Source organism: Eumetopias jubatus, unplaced genomic scaffold (assembly GCF_037043125.1).
Source record: "Eumetopias jubatus isolate StellerSeaLion01/CBP00866 unplaced genomic scaffold, mEumJub1_p1.0 scaffold_5, whole genome shotgun sequence".
Taxonomy (NCBI): Eukaryota; Metazoa; Chordata; class Mammalia; order Carnivora; family Otariidae; genus Eumetopias; species Eumetopias jubatus.
In genome coordinates this window covers 60,118,797-60,142,034 of record NW_028274811.1, presented here as the reverse complement: position 1 = coordinate 60,142,034, position 23,238 = coordinate 60,118,797, and the positions used below count along the sequence as shown (strand labels likewise).

Genomic DNA, 23,238 nt, shown 5'->3' with positions numbered 1-23,238 from the left:
GCTTTGAAAAGTAGAATCTCTAATGAAGGGTCAGCATTCTAAAAGCAGGGAGGCTGCTGACATGCTGTTTTGACAGTTGGGCAAAGATGTGGGGGGGATAAGATTATAAACCAGAGGAAGTCCTGTTAAAAGGATAGAATGAAGTGTTTGAAAATGGTAAAGTGAGAGCTTTAATCAACATGGACTAATGGCAAGAGCAGGAAAGAGAAAAGTGATTTAATTCAGATAGTAAATAGTTTTTGGAGAAATTTTATAGAGTAATAACTTAGTTTGTATTTTAATTTGCAAGAGCCAAGGGACATTATTTGAAGAATGACAGTTTTATTGTTTTAATATTTTATACATAAGACGTTCCCATTTATCTGAAATATAAGTTAGTACCAGTTTCTATTAATGTGATAATATATATTAGACAAATTGGCAAGCAGGGGTTTGCTTTATTAATCTTTGTTATATCTTAAAAAAAGATTTTCAATATTTTATTTTTAAAGATTTTATTTATTTCACAGAGAGAGACAGCAAGAGAGGGAACACAAGCAGGGGGAGTGGGAGAGGGAGAGGCAGGCTTCCGGCAGAGCAGGGAGCCTGATGTGGGGCTTGGTCCAGGGACCCTGGGATCATGACCTGAGCCGAAGGCAGACGCTTAACCACTGAGCCACCCAGGCGCCCCGATTTTCAATATTTCAAATTATAAACAAGATCATGATTTTATAATATGAAGATAAGCAGAAAGTCTGATTTAGTTGCAAACTGGTCCTAACTTTTTTGGCTCATGTCCTTTAACACTGGGCAAAAACCTGGAAAACCAATCTCCTTAATGAGGAATCTTGCGAGTAGTGTAACATTAAAAATTTTTTTAAAAATACATGATATAAATTCCGTAGAGCTTTAGCTTCTTGTATTTAAAACAAATGCATTGATATCCATTTATAGCTCTCCTCTACCAATCACTTTAAAGGTTGGTAATCGTGTGTCCTGGATTTTCCAGGTCACTTTGGATTTCAAATATTTTTTCTGTTGTCAAATGATGTGTACAGATTTTAGTTCGGAAAATGTGGTCACTGGATTTATAGACCAACTCTGAAATAGCAATCGCCTTTGGCATGTAGTAATTCTATTTCTGGGTCATGATTATCAAATTAAACTAAAAGTTCATCATTGAGACTACCCAATGATAAGCTATCAAAACAATAAGGACATTTAAAAACTTTGTAGTAATTGCAATTTGAAAAGCATTCATAATATGATTTATTAACACACATAACTAGTAAATCTATACATGTCTACTCACCCTTGTCATATAGGAAATAAAAAACAAGCCATATTGTAATTACATGCTGTAATTATATGTATTAATATATGTATTACATGGCTAGAACTAAAGAATACAAAAATAATCTAAATGAACTTGTGTTAATAGTTAAAAAATTTTTTGGTGGTCTTCCTTATTTTTAATTTCCATAGAATGGACCTCATATTCTTGATAAACTGGAACTGAGAGCGTATACTGGCATCTGCTATAAATATGACAATAATTATGAGTGAACTTTTAAAGTTAAGATTGTCTCACTATCATATGCCAAAACTTTGCTTTTCTGCAAATGAAAATATTTAGATCATTTGATGGCCTTCCTTTCTCCAACCTCAATTACTATCTTTTATAACCTTGTACCGCTTGTTCATAGTTCGCTCTTTATTCTTTCGTGATTTGGGTAACCACTAAGTGAAGAAAAAAAAGTTTTAAAGTCTACTATGTCCAGTATGGCACTTAATAACTCTTTCAAAAATTAAGATGATTTTTCCCAAGTCTTGTTGGAAATATATCTATCACCAGTGATCAGGCTCTCCTACATTTCCGTGCTAGTTGAAACTTGAGAAGCCCGGGGACGCTGCTGCAAGAGAGGCGGGAGTGGGAGATAGGTTATCACCCGCTTGACACTTGGGCACTATTGCTACGAATGATTCACTTGTGTTTGGCACATTTGTTGCAGGGAAATCTCCTCCCGTCGCTTCCTTCTAGGGAGCTCCTCTCTGGCTGTCTCCTGTGCTTTGGCCTTTAAGGAGAACCGAGAGCAGGTGGGCACAGAGGCGCTCACCGAGTCCTCCTCCCCCTGCTTCTTCCCTAATTTAGCAGTACTTCCGGCCGCGTGACATCATCCCCCGCACCCCGGTGACGAGAGCTGCGGGTGACGTGTGTGCGGAGAGGAGCGCGCTGACGTTGCTATTTAAAGGTCCTCCTGCGGGGAGGATGGAGACACAGCGCGAGCACCTGGTGTGGGGCGCGGAGGAGGCTGTGGCGGCCGGGAGCGGGGCCGGGAGACAGCGGAGGAGCAGAGCGCACGGTCCGCCCGCCGCCGGCCACTAGGGGAGGTGGGAGGGGGTAAGGAAGGAAAGACGGACTGACGGACCTGCCGGCTGGACTAGCTCCCCACGAGGGCCGGCCTCCACCAGCCTTCCCGCCGCCCTCGCAGCTGCTGCTTTCTTTCCCATCGCCCGCAGGGCCCCACCGGGCCCTTGGAACGGGTCAGCGCCCCAACCCCCGGCGCCTACTCGCTGCTCAGCTGCAGCGGCGGCGGTGGCCGCCTCCTGCCCCCTCCCACGAGCGCGGGGGAGGGACCGCTCTCGCCCCCGGCTCTCCCCGCCTCCTCCCCCGCCCTCCGCAGTCCGCTTTGCCGCCGCGCTCGGCTCACGCGGGCGGCGCTGACCCGGGAAGCAGCGCCCTCCACTCCGCGAGCGGCTGGTGGAGGCGGAGGCAGCGGCGGGCTTCAGGCCACCCGGGCCGGCGCTGCTCTGCGGAGCTAGAGCTGGAGGCCGGCGGAGGTGGGCGGTGATGGAAGTGTGAGGAGGCGGCGGCGGGCCCGGGGACTGTGAGGCGGCGCGTGGCGGCGGCGAGGAGTGCGAGAGGCGAGGAGCGCGGGTGGGGGCGCTGGAGCAGCGGCTCTCCCGCTGCTTCGAGCCCCGCTCCCCGGCCCCCGACGCGGGATTAGCCGCCCGCCTCCGGTTGACCCTTCAGCTCAGTCCAACGCCGCCGCTCGGCCCGCCCTGGCGCTGGGAGCGGGTGCCGGGGACAGCGTGGGGCTTGGCTGTCTGATTCATTCATTCTCCGCCGCCGGCAGCCTCAGACCCGCGGTTCTCCGAAGAGAGGGGGGAAGAGGGGCAGCCGCGAATGAAGGGCCGGGCGCGAGCCGGGCTCCATTGTGCTCGGCGGCGCGGGGCGGGAAGGGGCTGAGGGAGGTGGGATCGGGCCCCCTCCCCCTGCTCGCCGGCGTGCGCTGCGCCCCCAGCCTGCTGCCAGCCTGGAAATGGCTCCGTTTATTCTCCCCGGGAGAATGAATCGATCCTGCCCAGCCTTCTCTTCCTCCTCCCCACCTCCTCTCTGCTCCGAGTCTTAGGAGGGGAAGCATTTAAAAAGACAGATTCCAATGTGGAGTGCCGTGCACATCGCGAGCTGCTGGGTTTGCACCTCGAGGAGATTTTTCTATATAGCTTTTTCTAACGTGAGCGCAGGGAAGCAGTGGCATTACTGCTTTTAGGATTTTTATTTTCTCGTAGGGATCTCTATAAAGTGCACGTCGCATTGGGTTACACGCTCCACCCCCAAGGGAACTGGTGTGGTGGAGAAATTTGAACCCGCAGCCTTAGTAGCACCAAAAGGCCGAGTTACCTGGCTTTCCCAGAGTGTCGAGGAGGACATGAGCGAAATGACCACCGAACTCATTTTTTATAGGACTCGGTGAAGCTGGATTCTGCGTTTTCCGACAGACACGTAGACTCATTTCGTGGAATAGAGTTGACTGCTGTCTCCTCCGCGCAGCATTTTAACTCTAATTTAAAGCAAATGCCACCTCGGTTTGAACGTTTTGGTATCTACGAGAGAAATCATTTTACGTAAGGGAACTAATTGAATTGTCAGCACCACTGAAATACCTCCAGAAAAGGATCTCGGGGGGTGGAAAAGCAACTGCGAAATAACAGACGGAGAAATTCCTTTGGAAGTTATTCTGTAGCAGAAGAACAGAAACTTCAGAGCAAGTTTTCTTTGGGCAAAATGGGGTAAGGATTTTTGTGCCTAACATAGCTTTGAATCTGTTTATGTATGTGTGTTGAGCGGTGGTGGTGATTGTGTTTTATGTTTTCAAACATATTAGCTACTTTGCTAAGCTGGTCGTACGTTAAAAATGTAGCTGTGTTAACCTTTTAACAAGTTATTTTTATAGAGTGACACCAGAGGTCATAATTAAGGAACATCCATAATTTGTAACCAGACTATAATTTTATTAGTAATATTTAAGTAGGCAACACATTCTGTACTTTTCTGGTCAGGCTGCTGCAGCAGTTTGTAATTAAAATCATATTGTCTTAGGTTTTGTTGCCAATGTCTTTTGAGAGAGAAGTACTGCGTTCTCTCAGTACTTTGAGAATAATCACACAAGGGAACAGTTGTAAAGTAATGAGTGGTTGGACTTCAGCCCATGAAAATGATCCAGTGTAAATTGTGGCCTCCAATGTGCCCTCTGTTTTGCCCTTGACTACCCCAAGCTAACATGCAGAATTGATTTATTGGGGCATTAACACGAAACTCTGAAATTCTTACTGATGTGGTCTTCCCAGTGCCAGTGCACTTGGTGAATCAGAGCTTGAATAGGAAAAGGGTAATTTTCTGTTGAAGGAACTTGCACTTTTTCTCCATTTTTGCTCGTAAGCTCAGGTCTTCGGTTTGTGTTAATAGTGTCAAATCTACACCTTTCAGTACCAAAGTCAGCCAAGAGTGTGTTTTCCAACCTTTCATTAATTCTTCACACAGTAACTTGATAAAATGCTAGTGACTCTTTGTAATGTAAGCCAGAAACTCCTAATGTTGTATTAATGGGGTAATGATGTAGTCATTTCATTGACAGATTGTCCATACTTTTTGTCAGAGGAACTTCCAGAATTTTCTCTCTCTCTCTCTTTGTGGTTGAACAAACAAATCTAAAGTGTAATTAAGGGACAGGGATTGAAAGGATAGACCACAATTTATTGTGACAGTTTAGGGGGATGCACACCTCAACTTTCTTTTTTGAAACTCTCAGAGGAAAGTTCTTGGACAAGTATTACCTTTTTTTGTTGGAGTTAGAATTTGAAGTTTATTAACATGAAAAAGTTTGAAAATGTAGAACATATGTTGTAGGAGTTCTTCATCAGGAACTAACGAGAAAGTGATCATTGTTTTTAAAATTTAAATGGCAAGTGGTGAGAATATATATAACTTGCATGATTTGGGGTACTGCTAAGCAATTAAAATACCTTATTCTTAATGTTGCTGCTATTTGTAGCTTGGTGATCTGAGGCAAATTATTTAACCTCTATGGACTCTCTATTATCTAAAATGAAGAATTAGATAAGCTTTAACATTTTTTCCATTCTGTAAAATTGAAATATTTTTTTCCTTCCTTTCTATTTTAATGATTACTAGTTGGTTTCTTAAAGTAGAGCTTTTGGATGCAGAGATTGTTTTCTTTAGCACATCAGCTGGAAAGCAGTGGCATTTAAAAATGTTTTGGATGAATTGCACCAATTTTAATAAGGGAAAATACAGAAAGTACTGCTATTTAAAACCTTTGAAATATGGCTTCCCTTGAGAATCTGCAGCTCTTCTGTTTAAAACATGTCAGCAAAAAAAAAACAAGTGGCAATTTTTCATGTTGAAGGCTGCATTCTCTCTAGACTGTAGATTGGTAGCATCATGGAAGAAAATTGGTTTTCCACAGTCTTTAAGCTGCATGAATGCTCATCATTTTACCAAGGAAAGTTTGGGATGAACTTGCTACCAAGGGGGCTGGTATTTAAAATATGAAAATAAGCCCCCACACATAGCACATATTACTGATACTTCAGTATAATTACATTTATTTACAAACTCATGTATTTGTTTTTTTGCTAATAAAGTTTAGAAGTAGATTAGAGCAGAAAAAGTGTTTCTGCATTAGTTTTCTGGAAGTGTGTGTTTAGGGCTATGGTTCTTGTTCACTGATAGTGATTTGTTTCATCTGAGTTGTCAAGAGAAGCTGAATGCGTGGAAATAGGAGATAAGAGCGTAGAGAAGGCATTTGTGGAAGTTTTCATACTCAGTAGGTGTTTATACCTAATAAGTGTTTGTGGAATAAGTGCCTCCTGTACCTAATTGAACCAAAAGAAAATGGTGTGTGGTTTGTTTTTTTTTAAGATTTTATTTATTTGAGGGAGGGAGAGAGAGCATGTGCACACGAGCCTGTGCATGAGCCGGAGGGGAGGGGCAGAGGGACAGGGAAAAGCAGGCACTCCGCTGAGCAGAAAGCCCAATGCAGGGCTCAAACCTAGGGCCCCGAGATCATGACCTGAGCTGAAGGCAGATGCCCAACCAACTGAGCCACCCAGGTGCCCCAAAAGGAAATGGTATTTTAAGTGGCTTTTAAAGTTTTATCCAGGCAATCTTAAATTACCTTACTTTAACAGGTATATAAAATTTAATATTGTGAGTGAAGAGTTTCACATTTTTTTAATATATTTTCGACTGTTAAGTTATAAGAATTTTTCTTTACCTTAACTATGGATATAATTGCAGATCTAGGGGCAAAGTTTAAGGAATTCTTTCTTTTTTTTTTTGAGAGGGAGTCCGCAAGCCTGAGTGGGGGAGGGGCAGAGGGAGAGGGACAGACTCTCAGGCAGACTCCCTGCTGAGCGGGGAGCCAGACACAGTGCTGGATCCCAGGACCCTGAGATCGTGACCTGAGCCGAAATCAAGAGTTGGATGTTCAACTGACTGAGCCACCCAGGAGCCCCTAGGAATTATTTTTCTTCTTAAAGAAAATGGGTGGTAAGTTTAGGCAGAAAACCAACCTGGCTCCTCTAATAGTAGTTGATGAACCATTGTGTAAATGGAAAAGAACAGCTGAAACTGACAGTTGGCAGAGTCTGTCAAACTATCTTGGATGCTGCCTGAACTGTTTTTAATTACAGGGAAGGCAGTTGAAGTGTTGGCTTGTGAAATAGGTGAATCAGACCCCCTAAAAATGAGAGCATTCATGTATGTGAGATAAAGTCTAGAAAGTTGCACAGCCCCAGTGAGGAGAGCCTATTAGGTACAACCCCCAGTCCTCCCAAGTAGTAGCTCATAATGAGAGCTGTGAGTCAGGAGCTATTTCAGAGCCATTAGAGTAGGCAATAGAAATCAAGTAACTTCAGCGAGTTACTTCATGCTACCTTTTGTTTTGCATAGCTCCTGTTGATATTTTAGTGCCATCCACAGGGAATAGAGAACCGTCCCCTCCTCCCCTGACACCCTATTGAAAGTTATTTATAAAATGTGATTCTCTATGCTAATAAGGTCTATCAGTGCTCTTCTGATTTATCTCACCTGCCTGTGGCAACCTTTGGAAACCCTTTTCTCTGCCTTTCCCCTGATAACTTCCTGAAGCATGGGAGTGGGTGGTGCTGCTGCATTGCAACCTGACCGGAGAGCTTTCTTTGCTGAGGGAGGAAGCTGACACCTCTTTCTCCCTCAGGCTACTGGGGGCTGAGGCAAAAATGTGTAAATCTTGATCCAGCACTGGCATATGAATGACCTTTGTTGAAGAGGCAACCACTCAATCATTTCTAACATCAGAGAAGTTCGATGCAAGTCCTAATTCTTTGTTCATTTTACTCATTTTGAACCCCTTTCATGTGGCATGTTCAGCAGCTCAGTGCTCCTGATACAGAGACTCGTAAAATGTGCTCCTTCCCTTGGAGAGTTTCCTTCCCTCAGAGAGTTTATAGTTTAGAAGCTGGGAAGAGAGGCCTGAAATTAGAAAGTAGAGTGAAATGCCTAAGGGGCTACATAGAAATACAAAGTATGTGTAGCATTAGCTCCTGAGGGAAGGTTGAAAAAGCTTTTGGGGAGGAGGTAATAGCTATTAAAGGAAAGACGGGAGCAGGTGGGCCTTGTAGACAAAAGAGAGGGCATTCAAGGCAGAGGGTACGGTGTGATTGACAGCACTGAGACTAGAACTGCAACAAAGTTGGGCTTGACAAACTTGGCTCTTTGGGCTGTGGTAAGAGAGAGACCTAGAGCCTTATGCAGGGGCCAGGTTAGAAGGCCTGTAGACCAAACAAAAGCTGGTGTATTTAAAACTTTTTTTGGCAGTGACCCATTACAGTAGGATACACATTTTTACCTCACAACCTAGTGCACCCATAAATAAATAAATGTCACAAAACAATACCTTTGTGTGATGCGTTGTAGTATTTTCTATTTTTAAAAAAGAATGACATTTGAGACCAGTAAGTTGATTTAACAACCAAGTGCTAACAACTGGTAATTTGAAAAACACTGCTCTTGGCTGTGGGAGTCACTAAAAGGTTTAAAGCAGAGTAGTTACATGAAGGGTCAGGGAAGTAGGATGAAAAAATAGTTTTAAAAATCATTGAGAATTTGGTTTTGTATGTTGTGTCCGGTGGAAACACTGAGCTGGAGCAGTGAACCGTAGTAGCTAGGCAGGGGAAATGGATAGCTGAACAGGGCCTAGAAATTCCAGGGTGGAGGGAAAGGAGGGATGTTGGTGAGTTGTGTGTAATTGTCCGAGTGAGACTTTTTCAGGATTAGGACATTTCATGTGCAGGGGTAAAAATGTAGGAAATGGCATCATATGTTCCTAGTTGAGCTGGTCATTTGGATGGGCCATGAAATAGTCAATGTGAGAGTTTAAAAAGGACTTTCTAGCTAGCATACAAATTGCATGGAAAGTAGGAGAACTCATTCCCCCAAGCAAGTAATTAAAGGATATTTGGAGTTGCTGGTAAGATTTGCCTCGTAAGCTGAAAAGTTACTTCACCTGTGACTTAGATAAATTATAATTTTAAATCTATCAATATAAATTAGGATATCAACCATAAAAGTAGAAGGGTTTGCATATTTTGAGAAGAGGTGCTTCCCCCCAGTTTCTTAAAATATAATTGACATATAACATTGTATTAATTTAAGGAGCACAATGTAAAGATTCAACACATATGTCCTCTGACATGATGACCAAAGTAGGTGTATTAACATCCATCATCTCACATAGATTTTTGTTTCTTGTGAGAACTTTCATCAGAATAGGTTTATTTAGTTTTTTAATTTATTAATGGAATAATTGAGCTCCCCCCTATTTTCTTTGATATTTGCAAGAACTCATTTTTTGTTTTTAGGGATTTTTCAAGGCAAGATCACCCTTGCTCTTTCCACATGTCCTTTTCTCTTGATTTATAACGTATTGTTCCATATAGTGAGGACTTTTAACTGGTTCCTTTCTGCCCTTATTTCTTTTTATCTTTGTGACTCCATTCCTTTTTCTCTTGTCTAAGTGACATAGCAGGTATAATAGCAGAGGACCTTCAGGGCTTTTCCCCTGGCTACAATGCTTTTACCCACATGAAGGTGCTGAAAAAAGTAAAGCCCGTTCCTATTCCCAACCTCCCATCTCTCTAAACTGCTTCTGCAGTTTCCCCCTACTTCCCAGCTTCAGTTTGCTTCAGTGTTGGGATTGGCTGTGCTCATCCAAGTGCCCCTCCCCAAAAGAAAATTGGAGAACTTTTCTTTTCCAAATTTGGTGGTAATGGCCACCAATTTGGTAATGGCCTACCCATCCATTCTCAACTGATAAAAAACACGATCTCTGTATGGGATAACAAATTAGCATGCCAAAATGTGGGATATTGTTTAGATTTACAAATAAGATATTTTATAATATCTTAAAAAAAAACTAGGGGTGCCTGGGTGACTCAGTCGTTAACCGTCTGCCTTCAACTCGGGTCATGATCCCAGGATCCTGGAATTGAGCCCCACATCGGGCTCCCTGATCAGTGGGAAGCCTGCTTCTCCCTCTCCCTCTCCCTCTCCCTCTGCTTGAGTTCCCTCTCTTGCTGTATTTCTCTCTGTCAAAAAGATAAATAAAATCTTAAAACAAACAAACAAAAAAAACCCTAGATCCAAGGGCGCCTGGGTGGCTCAGTCATTTAGGCATCTGGCTCTTGATTTTGGCTCGTCATGATCTCAGGGTCCTGGGATCCAGCCTTGCAGCGGTCTCTGCCCTCACTGGGGAGTCTGCATGAGATTCTCTCTTCCTCTCCCTCTGCCCTTCCCTCTTGTGTTCTCTCTCTCTCAAATAAATAAATCTTAAAAAAAAAAACCCAACTAGATCCTATTCTGCAGTTTTAAAAATGAAAATAAAAACTTTTTGAATACTTACATATTTAACAGCATAAATTGAGAGGAGGAGAATTAAGATTATGGTACTTGAGTATTTGGACAAAGCTCTTAGAATGTATAAACTAGTCAAGATCAGTTCTTTAAGTATCTTTGTAAATTAATTTGGGGGAGGAACAAATATTAGAGGTGGGATTATTTGAGAGACAGAATGGATATAGTATATGATGTTGGCTTTGGCCTGAGGTTTTTTTTTTTTTTAAGATTTTATTTATTTATTTGAGAGAGAGACGCAGAGTGAGCATGAGCAGGGCAAGGGGCAGAGGGAGAAACAAGATTACCCACTGAGCAGGGAGCCCCTTGCAGGGCTTGATTCCAGGACCCTGAGATCATGACCTGAGCTGAGGGCAGACGCATAACTGAATGAGCCAACCAGGCATTCCCTGGTCTAAGGTTTTTATAAGAATTGAAGTAGTGATTTTGAGTAGCATGTTAAGATATGATTATGTTATTCTTAAAAACAAAGTGTATTGTGTCATTTTGGTCACATTATGTAGACGTTAATCCTCTTAAAAACATCCTTATTAATCCTAGTTTTATTTATTTCACTTATCTTACTTCCTTTATTTTGATTTCCTGTCTCTATAATTAAACCTTCACAACAAACTTGCAGACCTATCATGAGTCAACAACTGTACACACTAAAAATTCCTTCTCAAGATAGAAATATATAAAGGATGTGTTTAGGGGAAAATCTTAATTTGGGTTCAGCACAGTAATTTATTTAATAATTTTGAAATGAAGTCAATATATCAGAGTAGTGTGACTTTTTTTCTTTTTGGGGATTACAGAATCATGAAAGTTGGTTTAGGCTAATTACCCGAAATATTATTCATGGCAATTAAAGGATTGACAAAAGAAACTGTCATTATAAGTAGTTGGTAAATTCAGTTTAGTTTTAAGTGATTGAGTGTCTCAGATGAAAAGATGATTAAATCTCAGAAGGTCCAACCTCCCTACTGCCATGTGTTTTTTATTTTTTTTCAGACCTTTGGTGTTTAGTTGAAATACATATTTTTAGTTACTAGATTGTTTTATTTAGGATTAATCCAATTTACTGGACAGAAAAGTAAGGAAAATGAATTCCAAATACTTAATATTTCTTTTTTTTTTTTTAAGATTTTTATTTATTTATTTGACAGAGACACAGCGAGAGAGGGAACACAAGCAGAGGGAGCGGGAGAGGGAGAAGCAGGCTTCCCACGGAGCAGGGAGCCCAATGCGGGGCTCCATCCCAGGACCCTGGGATCATGACCTGAGCCGAAGGCAGACCCTTAAACGACTGAGCCACCCAGGCGCCCTGAAATACTTAATACTTCTTTTTTTTTTAAAGATTTTATTTATTTATTTGAGAGAGAGAATGAGAGCATGAGAGCGGGGAGGGTCAGAGGGAGAAGCAGACTCCCCGCTGAGCAGGGAGTCGGATGTGGGACTCGATCCCGGGACTCCAGGGTCATGACCCGAGCCGAAGGCAGTCGCTCAACCAGCTGAGCCACCCAGGCGCTTCTTGATGCAACTTTTAAGAGATTGAATTTAAGACATTTTAAATAGCCTTATTTATCAGTAAGGACTTTTTTAGTTTAAAGAAATGTGCAGTTTCTTGTTTGTGTTGCATATTTGTAATTCCTTATGATTTGTGGCTTATACAGTAAAGTGACCCTGTAGTTTGTAAGATGCATTATGTTTGTGCAATAAGTGAGATTTTCCTAGAGATCAAAAAGACTTCTTGTTTCTTTCTTTCCAAATCTTACTGACTGGGCATTGCAAGGGTAGGTAAACTTTTTTTTTTTTTTTTTAAGATTTTATTTATTCAGCTGACAGCACAAGCCGGGGGATCGGCAGCAGAGGGAGAGGGAGAAGCAGACTCCCGGCTGAGCAGAGAGCCCAACGGGGGCCTTGATCCCAGGACCTCAAGATCATGAGCTGAGCCGAAGGCAAATGCTTAACCAACTGAGCCACCCAGGCCCCTCTTTTACGATTTCCTTAGTAATATTTTCTCTAACGTTATTATAAGAATATGGTATAAAATATACAAAATGTGTTAATTCTTACCAGAAGGGCTTTCAGTCAACAGGAAGTTACTAGTAGTTAAGTTTTAGGGGAGTCCAAAGTTACAAGAGAATTTTCCATGGTGAGGGGTTCAACACCCCTTAACCTACATTGGTCAGGGGTCAACTGTATTTCATTTATTCTTACATCTTGTTTTAGAAAGTTTTTAAAAATCTCACTTCTCTGTTAGGTATAGTTTAGAATTAATTTTACAGAGGCATCTTTTTAGTGGCCTTGCAAAGGAAAAAAAAAAAACCCTAATATTCTTTCTCATGAGGTTTTTTCCACCTAATGATTGTGAACCCACTATGGCTTTTGTGTAGCTAAAAGAATTTTAAATATGTAGAACTAACATTTGACTTAGTTCAGAACTGAATTTCATTTACATACAACTGTCTTTTCTAAGGTAGGCTCCCAGAAGAAGGCAAAAAAATAGTTTTCTTTCTTGTATCAGAAAATAAAATTATACAATACCCAAAATTAGCAATCTAGTCAATATTTTCCCTTCATAATACATTTATCTTTATACTTTTTCTAGTTTTTGAAAAGTTACCTTAATCACTTATCAGCTAATATTAGCTTAAAAAAAAAAAGCTTTGCTTTATAGACATTTTCTTTTAATGTTCTTTTCATAAAACATGAAACATTTCCATGTTATCTTTGACAGGGTTTGGCACTAGTTCCTCAATGCAGAGAGCAGTTGTAAGAATTGAGGACTTTTTATAAAGTTACTAAGTAAGAGTTGGACAGAAATTAAACACAAACAACTGGTGAGGGACCACAGATAACAAAGAAGCTTTCATTACTTTCATTTTAAGTCTTGTTTATTATGTCATGTCTGTTGACACATCCAGACCCATGTGTTTACATGCCTCAAGAGTCCAGAGGGCTCTAGAAGAGAGTCTTTGACTTTTGTCCCCCCGCCTAGAAGGGAGGAAATTTGTCTCTGTGTTTTGAAGGAGAGCCTTCACAGAAATGTGCTGAGAACCACAGCTCTGGTATATTATCTCTTCAAGTACTATACATTGTGTTTGCTAACCATCTAGTTCATAGTATAGCACACATGTTCAATGTAAGTTAAAAGGATCTGGGGACTTAGAACCCATTTTTCATATACAGAAAATCCTGATTCCTAGCGATTAGGTAAACAGTTGGATGTACCATACCAGTTGTTTTTCTGATCGTGTTGTTTTTTTTTTTAGATAAATTGTTGGATCTTTTCAATTTTATGTTTAAGCTTGCAGTAGTCTTACTCAAGTAGTTATTGTCTTCTGTTTCGTTTAAGTGTTTATAAGTAAGTTTAAGAGGGCCATTCTGAATAAGGTTTTTTTGTGTGTGAGTTGGAATTTTCTGTCCTAATTACTTTCAGTTTCTCCCATTAGACTCTTAATACCGTTTCTCTAGGAAATTATCTTAAGTGGATTTGACTATCAAAGAACTCAAAGTACTCATATTAGAAAATTTCTGTCAGTCACTCTTCCTTCATAGAAGGGAAGTCTGTACATTACTAAACTTACATTAGGACAATTACTTTGAACCTATCAACATATTTGAGTGTGCTTAGCCTGTCCCGTTATATGCTTCCCTTTTGCTTATTATTTTGTAAAACTGCCATTTTCTCTTCTACTCTGTTGTAAGGAATCTTTGTCACATGGATTTTAACATTAAAATTCATGTGACTTGCATAATCACCCTGCCAGCTCCCAAGATGTTTACAGAGTGAGGATTCTACCTACTCTTGTTTACTAAGTACTACCAGGGATCTGTATACATTGAGCTGAATGGGAAGACTCCCAAATCACCCTTAAACTCATCTTTGAGGTTCTGTTGATAAAAAAAAAAATTGTTCTAGATCTTGTGGGCTTTTTCCTTACTCAGCTGATAATATATAGGATTTTAGTTGTCTCTTTTCATTGTTGCTTCCATTAAATGTTTTATTAATGCTGAATTGCTGTTTATTGCTATGCCTATGATAGTATGGGGAAAAGAAAAAGGCATTAATGACAATATTACTATTGACTTTTATTTGGTAACATATTAGTATATTTTGAGTCATTAGTATATATTTAGTAGTTAAACTATTCATGTGGTAGGAAGCTAGCCTGAAGAATGTTTTGAAAGATGGTACAGTGGTCAGTTAGAAACCAGAATGCAAGATTTATATTTTCTGTGACCTCAACTACATAAAATGCCTTCTGTATATGCATAAAAATACTTGAAAAAATTCCTTAAAGTGCTACCATGTTTATTTCTGGGAGGTATGATTGTGAAATGTTTGAGTTTTTCTGAATCTTTCAGTTTTTCTATGATGAATATATTAAGTTTTAGAACTTCCCTTGGGTTTTAAAAGTGAGGGATATTTTAAAAAATGCTAATATCTACAGTACAAATTATCAGAATCAGTCACTATTCCTACATACAGATACTTATGTATTTGACCCAATTTTAGCTTGCTTTTATTTTATTTCATTTTTTTTTAAGATTTAATTTATTTATTTGACAGAGAGAGATCACAAGCAGGGGGAATGGCAGAGGGAGAAGCAGGCTCCCAGCTGAGCAGAGAGCCCTCTGTGGGGCTGGATCCCAGAATCCTGGGGTCATGACCTGAGCCGAAGGCAGACTCTAAACCGACTAAGCCACCCAGGCGCCCCTTTATTTCATTTTTCGTTTCATAGTGGATTAAATAAGTAATTACTCTAATGATAGCAAAAATGGTTTCTTGTTTTTTACTTGTAAGGAGTTATCAGAGTGTTAGTATTAATCTACACTTTTTATGGATCAGGAGACAACTCAAAGGGAATATGTGACTTATAGAAGGTTATGCCACTATGAAATGGCAGAGCATGTGCTAGGTCCTTAGCTCCTCGGGCTCTTACATTAGTTCAGTGCATCCCAAATGGATGCTCACCTACATAGAGACTCATTTAGAGAGAGGTTTCTAAACCCCTCATAGTTAAAAGAAACGTTCTAACTTAGTGTAAGCGTGGTATCTTAGGGATGAGTTCATTAAATGTGTCTTGTTTTCCTTTTAGATGGTATTGAAAGAAACTGCATTCTAATTTTAGTGTAATTAAATCTCTGCTCATGCATTAAATTTTGAATACATTGACGTCTTTCTCAGAAATGATTTGATGTTATTTCATGTGCTTGATATAAAGTTTCCAGAGTTCATATTAAATTGTAAATTCCATCAGTCAAAGCCCTGTTAACTGCCCTTGTAGTTCCTGGGCCATGAGCCTCTGAAATACTTAAGTAGTCAGGGTCTACTTCTCTGAAGACTCCAGGCCAGAAACAGAAATCTTGAGATGTTATCTTGGAATACCTTCCCTAGGGCTTCATGCTGGACCAGGAGAGCCTTCAATCATCATGAGATAGCTGTAAGTTACTTGATTCCCTAGAATTTGTAAGAGGAAGTTGGACCATATTTTATTCAGATTTCAAATTGTTCTTTCTGAATTATTTTTCCTAGTGGTCCAAATGCTATCATTGGCTGGGCAGAAAAGTGTGTGAATGTATAAGGTGGAAGGCAGTAGGGATTGGTGGAGACTGTGGGAAAGTGAAGAGAACAACACATCCTACCTAAAGTCATTCATATCCAGTTTGTTCTAAAAACCCTCTCATGAAAGAAACACATCTGAAGCCTAAGACCTTAAATATTTAGCATCTGCCAAGTGCTAGTGGCTAATCTTGGATGCAGTAATTTTGGAAATGCTTTAACTTTTGACTAAAGAAGGAAGACCAGAACATAGTAGGGCAGAAGCAGAAATTAACATTAGATTAATAGTTCTCAATTTTGAACCTGTATCAAAATCACTTAGAGGGCTTATGAAAAACTGAGATTGCTGGGCTTCACCCCAAATTTTTAATTCAGTGAGTCTGGAAATAGGTCCCACAGATTTGCTGTTCTAACAAATTCCCGGGTGATGCTGATGCTGCTGATCCTAGGACCTTACTTTGAGAGTCCTTCTATTTGGTAAATGAAGCTGACGCATGTGAGAAACTTTTTGTCCATTTGAAAACTCAGTGATTCTTGAAGGTTTTGTTTTTTCTTTGCTTGAAATTTGCAAAAATTACAATTCTGAACTGGGGAAAATCCGTGATTGAGCCTCTCATCTATTTTTTTATGAGCTAAAAGATCCAGGACAACTTGAAACTGATCTCTATCTTTTTAAAACCTGATTACTTAAGGCAGTACTGACCAGTTAAGCCCATTTCTTATTCAGAGTTAATTCTGCCTTCTGGTATTACTAAGTGTATTATTTTAAAAATTACTTGACACTGCTTTGACTTCTAAAGTTTTATGCATTTGGAGGAAGAATGATTTTCTTTGCGGTTGTTTATTCTGCTTTGATATCCTTAAGTTTGTCCACATGCCATAGTTTTAGGTTTCTATTGCTGTGACAAATTACCACAATTTTAGTGGCTTAAAACAACATACGTTTATCTCACAGCTTCTATGAGTCAGGAGTCTGGCACCTTAATTGGATCTTCTCAGGGTCTCACAGGACAGCAGTCAAGATGGCAGCTGGGACTAAACACGCATTTATGGATCTACGTCATCTTCAAAACTAAGGTGGTGGTTGGCTGAATTCATTTCCTTGCATATGCAGAACTCAGAAGCTGTGTCTTTAAGGCCAGCAGGAGGAGCCCCTTTCCAGTGCTTTGTCTTCTTTTAAAGGACTCACTTGAGTAAGTCAGGATCACCCAGGATAACTGGGCAATCTCCCTTTTGGTTAAGTGAAAAGTCAGTAAATTAGTCACTAAATTAGTGACCCTGATCACCTCTGTGGTATCCCATCCTTTTCTACCTCTCTATCCATACTCAAGGGGAGAGTTTTATGCAGAGTGTGTCCACCAGGACGCAATAATCATGGGGCTATCTTAGAATTCTGCCTGCTATCATGTGTCCATAGATGTTATCCACATGCTCAAATAGCAACATATCCATTCCATTTTTTTTAACTTTAAGAAAATCTATAGCGCTCTGCACTCCTGATGCAGTATGGATTGGATACTCTAGGCATACTTTGTAGTTCTCATCCTAAACCTTCCTCTCTCTCTCTCTCTCCCTATTTATTTGTTTGCAATTATATCTTCTTGTTCCTGGACACGGTTTACTTTCTTGGTTTACCCCTTTGTTTTACTGAAGCTCATTTTCCTGTAGTTACCCGAAAATGGCTAGGTAGGAGATAACTTTTGAGACCAGTTTATTCAAAATGTCTCCTCTTGGGGCGCCCGGGTGGCTCAGTTGGTTAATCGTCTGCCTGCGGCTCAGGTCATGATCCCAGAGTCCCAGAGTCCCGGATAGAGCCCCATGTTGGGCTCCCTGCTCAGTGGGGAGTCTGCTTCTCCCTCTCCCTCCCCTGCTCCTTCTCTCTCTCTCTCTCTCTCTCAAATAAATAATAAATAAAATCTTAAAAAAAAAAAGTTTCCTCTGCCCTCTGCTTTTTTAATTGAGTCAAGATCTTTAGAGAGGAAATGATGTCCTCTCATTTTGAGGGCACTGACTTATTCAAGTGTCTTACAGTGTTCCTGTTGAAAGCCTGCTTGTTTCTGATTCCTGTTCCTTTGTGTATTACACCTGCCCCTCAACTATGAAAGGTTTTAAGATTTTTTTTTCCCTACTGATCAGAAATGTCATGATGATATGGTGTGTGGGGGGGTTGTTTGTATGTTTTGTTTTTATTATTATTTTTTTTTACCATTTGCTCTTTTGGTCTTTGGGCCATTTCAGTCTGGTCGAGTTCCCTAAATTTGGGAGATTTTCTTCTATTAAAAAAAATCTACGTAAATATTTTCTCTCTTCTGTTGATGAATTTTCTGTTAGTTGGATGGTAGACTTTTTGTCTTTTCTACCATCTTTTCCCTTTTATTTATTCTGCCTTATAAGGAAATTTTTTGACTTCCATCTTCTAACACATCTATTGGATTTTTAATTTCCGTATAAATTTTAATTTGCAAATGCTCTTTCTTAATATCTTATTTGAGGACATTTATAGTGTTTTGAAGTTTTGTTTTCTATTCCCTAAATTCTCTTTTTTGTGTTCTTGTATGTTTTGTTTAGTTCCTACCATGCTGGAAACTTCCCTGGAATATCTGGTGATCCTCAGCTATGCATTAGAGCAAGATACTGGAAAGTTGATTCAAAGCTCTTTGTGACTCAGTGAGGCCTGTCATTAGTGGACTTCATATTCAGCATTTAGGTAGTGGTCTTTTTTTCTTGGGCAGTCCCCAAGTGTCAGTAAGTAGAGGTCTGTTCTCTGAGATGGTTCATTTTATCTAGAGAATGATATTCCAGTATGTATACCTCTTGGCATTCTGAGAGCAAGGTATTTTCTTCTGTATGTAACCTAAGAGGCATATTAACTGCTGTAATCCAAAAAGCGCAAAGGGGAGAGTTTTCGAAAGGCCATAGTTTAATAGGCAGCCTTTCTCTTAATGCTCCTATTGTAGGCCCCGCCCCACCTTTGTCTTCTGTAATTGGTGGGGGGGGGGGCTCTTAATTGTTCTGTTATTTAAATTTTCAGTCAATTCCCAGTTTTCAGCCCCGTGCCTTATACTCTCTTCTGCAGCCCCATTGCCTATAAATTCTAGCCAGCAAGTTCACTTATTAGTTCCCTCCTTGCAGGCAATTTAGTTTCCTTGGCTTTGCCAAGTCAAGTACTATTCCTTCTTTTAAAATCCAATCTTTCAAAACTGTATTAGAATTACTTATGCACTGGTGTCACTTCTATTCTTTGATGTTATAGGTTTATACCTTGTTTTTTCTTTCACTTATATTTTAGTGGAATTTCAGAAAAGGAAGATAAATGTATGCAATTAATTGTTATGTTTGACCAGAATCACTGAGCCTTAGCATTTGAATTTATATAAGGTGTCTTTCAGAATGTGTTGACACTATTGATGATTAATTGATTAGAATTTGGTAAATGATAGTGTTGACTTTCTCAAAATCTCTCCGTTACCAACACCTGAAAACTCAATGCATGATGTAAGATAAAATTAAAAAGTTAAAATTGATCATCAACCCAAACCTCAGCAAAACAAAGCACTTACTCTCTCAACTGTTTTGGGTAACTAAGGCATCGCTGCAGTTTTGTCCCCTAACACTGTGCCGCTTGAGCGCTTGTAACAAACATTAAGCACTTAATTGTGCCATGAGTCATGCTAGGCACTGGCAATACAAAGATGAGTAGACAGCCATGTAAACAAGAAACTACATTACTGCTGTAATAGAGATGTACATTGTGTTTGAGAGCACAGAGAAGGAAGTGCCCACCTGCACCTGGTAAAGTCAAAGCTTCACATGGCCAGTTAAGTTTGTTTTGAGACTTAAAAGAAGAGGTGAGTTGATGGGGAGGGTGGGTAATGGGAAGTTGGAACATATGTGAGTGGATATTAGGGCATTTCAGGCAGAGGGGTGGCACTTAAAAGTGATGTATGCTAGTTAGAAAGTTAAGGTAGTTTGGCATAATTCATACACAGTATAAAAGTAGGTTTGATTAAAAGTTAGTTCAGGGCCATATGATAACTATGTGTCATATTAGAGGATTATATTTTTCCTCTAAATTAGTGGTCTCCATATTTTTTTTGAAGTGTCCATATCAATAAAAGACTTGAAGCATATTCCTTCATATGTATACATTTATGTTAAATGTTCTGTGTATGTATATATGTACATACAGAGTTATTATAAAAAAATAGAAATGAAAGAGGAGAAAACTTTACCCCACTTTAGAGGCCATTGCTTTAAGTGATAGTGAACAAAGGAACAATTTTAAGCTGGTAGAGTTATTACTATGCTTGTGTTTTATATTAACTACTCACGTTGCAATATGGAAGTAGTTTTGGACTTGGGGGAGGGAAATGTGTGTGAGAAATGTCTGGAGGTCTTGGAGACCCTCAACTTTAATTGTGTAATAGGTTAATTATAGCAATTTATTTAAGAATAATGGCTTGTGTTAACATAGAATAGAACAGGGGCTGAATTCAAAAGAGATTTATGTAGTGGTACATAGGAGTTGACAATGAATTGTATAGATAGAAAGTGATAAAGAGATTGGCTTGGTCAGCAATTAGTTGAGATAGGGAACCAGGAGAAGTTTGCAGTGAGGTGAAATGACAAATTGGGTAAAAGTTGATATATTTATGGCTGTCCATGTGGGAATGTCCCTAGTTGGATATCCAGGTCTGGACTTAAGGTAAAAAGAACTGGGCTGTGGGTGGAGTTTGGGAGTCGGTAGAATATGTGAGTATTGGTTGAAACTATGAATGTGGATGAGCTCATTCAGGGTATTTATAGAAAAGAGCAGATGAGGTCTCTCTAGGGGAATAGTCATTTAAGGGACAGGCAAAAGAGAAAGCTCTCAGGCTAAAACAGTGAGAAAATAGGGCCAAAAAGCCAAGAAAAGAAGTTTTAAGAAATGGGTCGCCAGGATCAAATGTAGCAGAAGCATCATGTGAAGCAAAAGTAGCTCTTAGATTGGGTAGGTAGTGGTCCTTTTATGACCTTACCTTGAGAGTCTGAGAGATCTTGGTTGGAAGCCAAATTGCCTCAGGGTGATGGTGGTAATGAAGGGTGAGGGAGCAGAGACCAGAGGTGTACACTTCTTTAAGACCAAGCTTCTTTGAAATAGTGTAACTTCCGTAAGCTGTAGGGTTCAAGAAATTTTCTTAGTTGTGCTTCAAAATGGGATTAAGCATTTTTTAGGCCCTGGGAAAGGAGTTCATAACTGGGGATATTTAGAAATTATAGTAGAGAGGGGTAATTGCTGAGGAAAGAGATGGGAGAGCTTGTGATCTGAAGCACAGGTAGAGTTGTCCACCTTAGTAGGCTTGTCTTCCCCGTAGACTAGAGGGAGGAATGTAAGGAAGGAAATGACTAGATTGTTTGTAGGTTAAAGGGCAGGAGGCTGGGAGAGTGTTCCTTAGTTGGGAGACTCCCATTTCCTCAATTCATTAATTGATTTCATTTAACAAATATTAATACCTGCTGTGTGTTAGGCACTGTTCTATGTGTATGAGATTCATCTATGAACAAAGAGCCCTGCCCTCATGGGTCTGTAGTCTAGAAAACGATAGAAGAAAAGACCATCTGCTGAAAGTGTAGAAAATGAAGGTTGGTCAGAGCCTTGGGAAGAGTCTGAAGAATGTGAGAGATTACCAACCTTGAGCAGCCGGGAGCTTGGAAGGCCCAAATGGGGTTAAAGTCATGAATTCTGGTGCTTTTATTGTTGGAGTCAAAATCTGATTTGCTGCTGTACTTGAGAAACAGAAAGCTGTGTGTTGGAAGGGTTTTCCTGGTTTCCATTCTGCTAAAATGAAACGTGAAAGGGGTGTGTCCAATTTTTGTAGTATTATATTCAGAGTTGTTTTAATATGGTGCCCTTTTTCCCCTCAGCTGCCCTTCTATGCAGAACATTCCATTATTTTAGGAAACCAACCTAGTAAGTATTAAGTTTGCTAGAGTACCACCCATTTCTTAACATTTGATGTCTTTTCTGTGGAAAACATCCTGAAACGTAGTGCTGTGCAAAGTATTGGAGCTCTTCTGAAGTCTGGGACTACATTTAATATTTATCTTCTCATTTCTCACTTGTGCCCTGTACACATACCATACACAACACACAGGCACTCATTGCATAACCAGAGTATAGAGGTGTTTACGTTTTTTCTTCTTTCATACCCGGGAAAGTCACAGAAGTTAATTGATTGGCATAAGCACTTGAATATTGCTCAGATTCCTACTAAGAACTCAGTAGATTACTATTTTGAAAGCAGTTTTGTAGCTTTAACTTATCCTGTCTTACTCTTGATAAATGTAAATATTTTTAGTCTTTTTGGACAGGGTAGGCTTTTGTTCTCTTTCTAGTCACTCAGAGTACCTGTACTCCTTTGCTGATTTTAATCTTATCTTGACAGCTTGGATAGCATTTTATTTTTTATAGGGACTTTCATGCTGAAGGAATATGTCTCGTGAATTGAGCTGTGTTTTTCTTTTTTATAGAATTAAGAATCAGGCTTCAAAATGAAATAAATTTTACTTTATACTTTGTTGTATAAAATGCAATGACGTCATCAAACTCTAAATTGATGGCACTGGCAGCATTTTTTTTTTTTAAGTTTTTGTTTGTTTTAAACTTAGGAAGTAGATTTTCAGCCACACACGATGTAGCTTGTGGTAAAGCCTAGCACGGCACAGTATAGCACAGTGCAGGGTGGTTTAGCAATCAAGTGAGGTCTCTTGAGCCAGCCAGTGACTGAATTTAAATTATTGATCCTCTTTAGCTCTGTGATCTTGGGCAGGTTACTTAAGTTTTGTATGTCTCAGTTTCCTCTTCTGTAAAATGGGGATGGAATTGTGAGGATTAGAAGATAAAATATAAGCTCAGTTGTTAAAACAGTGTAATGCACAAAGTAACTACTCAGTAAATCACAGTTATTATTACTGTGGCTTTTACAGTTAAGCTTCTGGTACCGAACTGAATTTTTTTTTAAACATCTAAATAGGGAACATGAAAAAAATTTAAGCTTTGATACTACTGAAGGCCAAAAATAAGTTGATGGGATTTTTCCATCCTCTTCTAATCAAATACCCATTAAAATCATCCCTCACAGGGCACCTGGGTGGCTCAGTTGTTGAGCGTCTGCCTTCGGCTCAGGTCATGGAGCCCCACATTGGGTTCCCTGCTCGGTAGGGAGCCTGCTTCTCCCTCTTTCTCTCTCTCTGCCCCTCTCCCCCTACTCATGTTCTCTCTCTGTCTCAAATAAAATCTTAAAAAAAAAAAAATCATCCTTCCCCTCTATTTTATGTCCAAAGCAATTATCTGTTTAATGTTCTAATTTCATTGATTGTCCTGAAATATTTTGCTGATTTGGGGGACCTTGATGGAATCATGAAAATATTACTTCTCAGTAAGGAACTTGAGGTTTGAATATTGTATATG

At 39.9% G+C, this 23,238-nt stretch overlaps 1 protein-coding gene across 1 annotated transcript in view; it reads left to right on the top strand.

Annotated features, from left to right (window-relative positions):
- Nucleotides 1–3,403: 3,403 nt before the first annotated feature.
- The window catches only part of HOMER1 (homer scaffold protein 1), a 126,956-nt gene continuing 107,121 nt past the window's right edge, over nt 3,404–23,238 (top strand). The window contains exon 1 of the mRNA XM_028114510.2: nt 3,404–4,053. Within this exon, the coding sequence (XP_027970311.1) occupies nt 4,049–4,053 (5 nt within the window). The 5' untranslated portion in view covers nt 3,404–4,048. The remainder of the gene's footprint in view (nt 4,054–23,238) is intronic.